Genomic DNA, 4,327 nt, shown 5'->3' with positions numbered 1-4,327 from the left:
AACACAAAAACTTTGAGTGGGAATGCAAAAACTTTGCGTGGGAACGCAAAAAACTTTGCGTGGGAATACACAACGGAAAAAAAAAACCAAAACATGTCCCCTCCGGGACTCCGTACAAACAGAGAACGGTCAGTCTTTGTAGCACTGTGCGGAAAGTGGCGCGTGCGCGTACACACACACACACACACACACAAAGGCAAAACCGTTATTGCTTTGCCTTGAATGGCAGGAAATAATGAGGCAAACAGTAGGTACAGTTACCTTCAAGCACTACTGCTCAAAAATCTTAAATTTTTTGTGAAACTGTGGTGTGTTAACATGACAGCACTTCAGCAGATGCTACTCGCTAATATGCTAACAGCCGGACTACATGCACGGGGCGGGGCTTCGTTAAACATGCGCGGGACCGCTCTGATGCTCTGAGTCCTGTGACGTCAGACTAGGCTACCGCTATCAGCAGGTCAAAAAAGATGGCGGCGGAGGAGAGCAGGTTGAAGCAACGGTACCACAAAAACAGCATCTTCAGAGAAGGTACGTTATCAAGATTTGATGATACTGGTAACCCAATGTTCGATGGTGGGGTGTTTGGTTTCCATAGTCGCATTTTTATGTTTTACGACGATACACATTAGTAAAAATGTCTGTAGGAAGCTCTGCCCCGCTTCGTCGAATACATCACCCATCGTTTCGCAGCCTGTCGCAAATCAGAGCGTCCTGTACCCACAGCTGTAAAATATCTCTGGGAACATGATGGAAATAAAAGTGAGCGACTGAACGGACCCGTTTCCCGGGTGGATGGTGTGTTGTTCACCCTTCCTGCAGAGAACTGCTGGTTAGCTAACTGACCTGACCCGCCGACTGCTCGACTTGGTTCTGTTCTTTTCAAGAAGCGTTTTGTTTATCGGCTCCGTGTGAAAGCAGACAGGATCCCTGTGGACCATGAGCGAAGCCTGTAGACAGTAATACTGGATTGATTCCAAAAGGCTTACCTTGCTAGCTTCGCGTTAATGACGTGAACGTTGATCTTTTCATTCCACCTTCATTTCCCTGCGTTGGTTTCATCCTGGAGCTTAACTCGTCCAACCTTTATTTAGACAGGTAGATCCCATTGAGCCTCGAGGACTTAACAGAGTTTCCAAGGTCGAGAGCTCCAGATACTAGTTGAGCCAACCTTTGATGGGAGTAGTAATTCCTTACTAACCTAAGTAAGAGGTGTAAATCACCAGCTTTACCGCGATACGATATTATATTGATTTGTTTGACGATACGATTTTTCTCTATATCACAAAGTCTGTCACGATACGATTTTGATTCTATTTGATTCACAAGTCTGCGATCGATATATTGCGATATAAAATGCCCATCTCATTTACATATAAATAAATTTACAGAAACAATTCAAATATAATGTAACCATTTTATTTCTGTTATAACAGGCACCAGGCATTTAAATATATATTTTTTCTTATTTAATGGAAAAAATTAATAAATGACCTGTTCAGTATAGTCTCGCATTTCTCATGTTTAAGTGCATTTTTAAACCAGTTCACTTAAAAGTGACCTTTCAGTTATAAAGAAACAAAAATAGATATTGAGCTTACATAACATGGCTATCAATGCTGTTTCTTCTTCAGGTGAACGGACAAATTAGTTGTTTTTCCCGAGTGTTTGAGCTCCCACTGGCACCTGGAGCATACGGCATGAGTTTTGTCCGTTGAGCCGTTCTTCTGTTGGAATCCAAAATATTTCCACAGAGTTGATTTAAATCCAGCGGGAGAGTGAAGTTCATTTTCTGTATTTTCTGCCTCGTCTGGCATGTTGCTGAGGCGGCCGCGCACGGAAATGGTGACTCAGATGTGCCTTGGAGATTTCAATATAAAAGCATATTTTAAAAATGACGATATGAATCGATGATTTAGTTTTGCCACAATATAATTGAATCCTTAATCATTTAATCAAAATATCGATGTAAATTGATGTATCATTACACTCTTAGTGCTGACCTCATCTCAAACCTGACTGTGTGGTGTAACTGGGTCAACAACGCAGTCCAGGTGGGAGATACAGGGTGGGCTAAAATGTAGCTTTATTATTTTTATTGGATACCTGTGCATGCTCTGCATGATTTATAGTGCTGCTAAAATGATCATAAAGCTAAATAAAACAACACGTGTACACCTTTTCTCTCAGACATGTGCTTATTGAGTCCTGAAAACATTGTAAGCAACATCTGGTTGTTTGTTTGTTTACCTTTGGACCTGACAAGTTACCTGTCGAAATGGCTCGGCGATGGAGTCCGCCATGATCGACTTAAATGTGAGGCTGAAATGTTAAACTTTTGCTGAATTGCAAAATTCTGTGTTCCTCTGGACGGGGACCTAATCTTGGTGCTACCGTGCCAAAGGTCAAAGGCACTGGGAAACTTCTGTTTTGCAAGTTGATCGGCTCACACTGAGATATGCTTTTACAGCTGAGCAGGACTATTCCTCCACAAACATTTGAGCAGAACTCTTGTGCAACATTTCTATGAACTGCCTAAAGTGTTTGACACAGGTGTCAAAATAAAATCAATAGGTGATCTCCAGTTGAAAGTAGGGATGCACCGATCCACTTTTTTCCCCCACTTCCGATCCGATATCTGTGGTTTAGTATCGGCAGATATTGATCTGATACAGAAAAACAGTGCTAAATTAACAAAAATGGCTAAATCATGTCATCTGGACCCGTTAGCCATTTTTGTTGTCTACCTGGACGATTGAGCTCACAAACCCAGTGCTGAGTTAACTTAAAACATTTGTTTTGTTAAATGCAGATATGAATGTACTGAATTACAAAGTTATTGCAAACTCTGCACCATGACAGCACAAACACCAAGAGCTCCACAAGCTCGGTCAAACATGTAAAAACAACACAACTTTGAATTTGTTCAGCCCGTTCGCTAGCACGTGACGTCACTCAGAGCACAAAGTATAGAGTTAGAGTGAATAGATCTGCCCTGTCATGGATCGGTCACGTTGTCACGATACTCCATCCAGAAGGTTTTTTACGATATCTGTACCGATACTGGTATTGGCTCGGTGCATCTCCAGTTTTAAAGTTTTTTTTTGTGTTTTCATGAAAAGACACCAACATGAGCGGCCATGCTGTGATTAAGCTCTGAATTGTTTAAAACGAAACCAGTAGACCCAGTACTGTAACTTGTTTTTGTCTTGGTCTTTCTGAAAAAGCTACATGAGTGGATTTAGCAGCTTAAGAACACCGATGAAGACGAACCGTTTGAGGACACATTTTGTTTAATTGGCGCCCATGTTTGACCTCGACCAGGTCAGCATCTGAATCCCCACCAGCTTTGTTCAGTTTTCCCCTTACCTTTATTTGTTTTAAGCTACAGCATTTTAAATACAAAGCTAAGAGATCTCGATCTTTTTTCTTTGTCCTGTTTTTGATGGCTGGAATTTACCTACTAAGGTTGGAAAACCCATTACATAAAACACTGCAGTGGCCAAAATACTGTCCTGTTCTCAGACTGAAGAAGTCTTTTGGATGAAAGATGAAGCGTTTCAACAAGAATCCGTCCAGAGGATCTGACTCAACCTTGTTAGATTTTTCTACCTGGATTATTGAGCATGCATCAAGACGTTCTGTTCAATGTTCACTTCACTGTAAAATATAAAAATACGCTTAGATTCTTAGGAAAAAACAAAACAAATTGATTAGATCACATGTCAACAAATTCTGACATAGTATGTTTTACAGTGAATTATGTTTATAACATACATCCCTTGACCCTGTCCACATTTTTTTGGATTGTAGAATTTCTGGAGTCAATATTTTTCTATCGTTGTTGACGAAAATAAAGTGCAGCTTTGTTCTGCAAAGTTGTGGAACTGGTGTACACAACGTGGACGTGCAATTTGATGGAAGCGTACATGAAAAATCTATTTGTTGTTTTGTAATCTTTAACATTCTTTTTCAACATTTCACTTCTTTTGGCTTTGCCCTCTTCAAGTGGTCTCCACAGCAATTCCTCCATCTCTGTCCTCTGTCCTCACTCCATCTACCTCCATGTCCTCTCTAACTGCATCCACATGTCTCCTCTTTGTCTTTTTCCTGCAGCTGCATTTCTAACATCCTTCTACCAATATACCCACTGTCCCTCCTCTGGACATGTGCAAACCACTGTCCCTCCTGTGGACATGTGCAAACCACTGTCCCTCCTCTGGACATGTCCAAACCACTGTCCCTCCTGTGGACATGTCCAAACCACTGTCCCTCCTGTGGACATGTGCAAACCACTGTCCCTCCTGTGGACATGTCCAAACCACTG

The 4,327-nt window shown here is 41.4% G+C and overlaps 1 protein-coding gene across 2 annotated transcripts in view; it reads left to right on the top strand.

The window, feature by feature from the left end:
- The first annotated feature begins 452 nt into the window (after window positions 1–452).
- Window positions 453–4,327, top strand: part of zgc:158270 (uncharacterized protein LOC791213 homolog) — a 26,862-nt gene continuing 22,987 nt past the window's right edge. For both annotated transcript variants that reach the window (XM_037690048.1, XM_037690047.1), the window contains exon 1: window positions 453–531. In XM_037690048.1, coding sequence (XP_037545976.1) covers window positions 471–531 — 61 coding nt within the window. In that variant the 5' untranslated portion in view covers window positions 453–470. The remainder of the gene's footprint in view (window positions 532–4,327) is intronic.

This window comes from Nematolebias whitei, chromosome 16 (assembly GCF_014905685.2).
Source record: "Nematolebias whitei isolate Nwh7 chromosome 16, NemWhi1, whole genome shotgun sequence".
NCBI lineage: Eukaryota > Metazoa > Chordata > Actinopteri > Cyprinodontiformes > Rivulidae > Nematolebias > Nematolebias whitei.
This window is presented reverse-complemented; position numbering and strand designations above follow the sequence as displayed.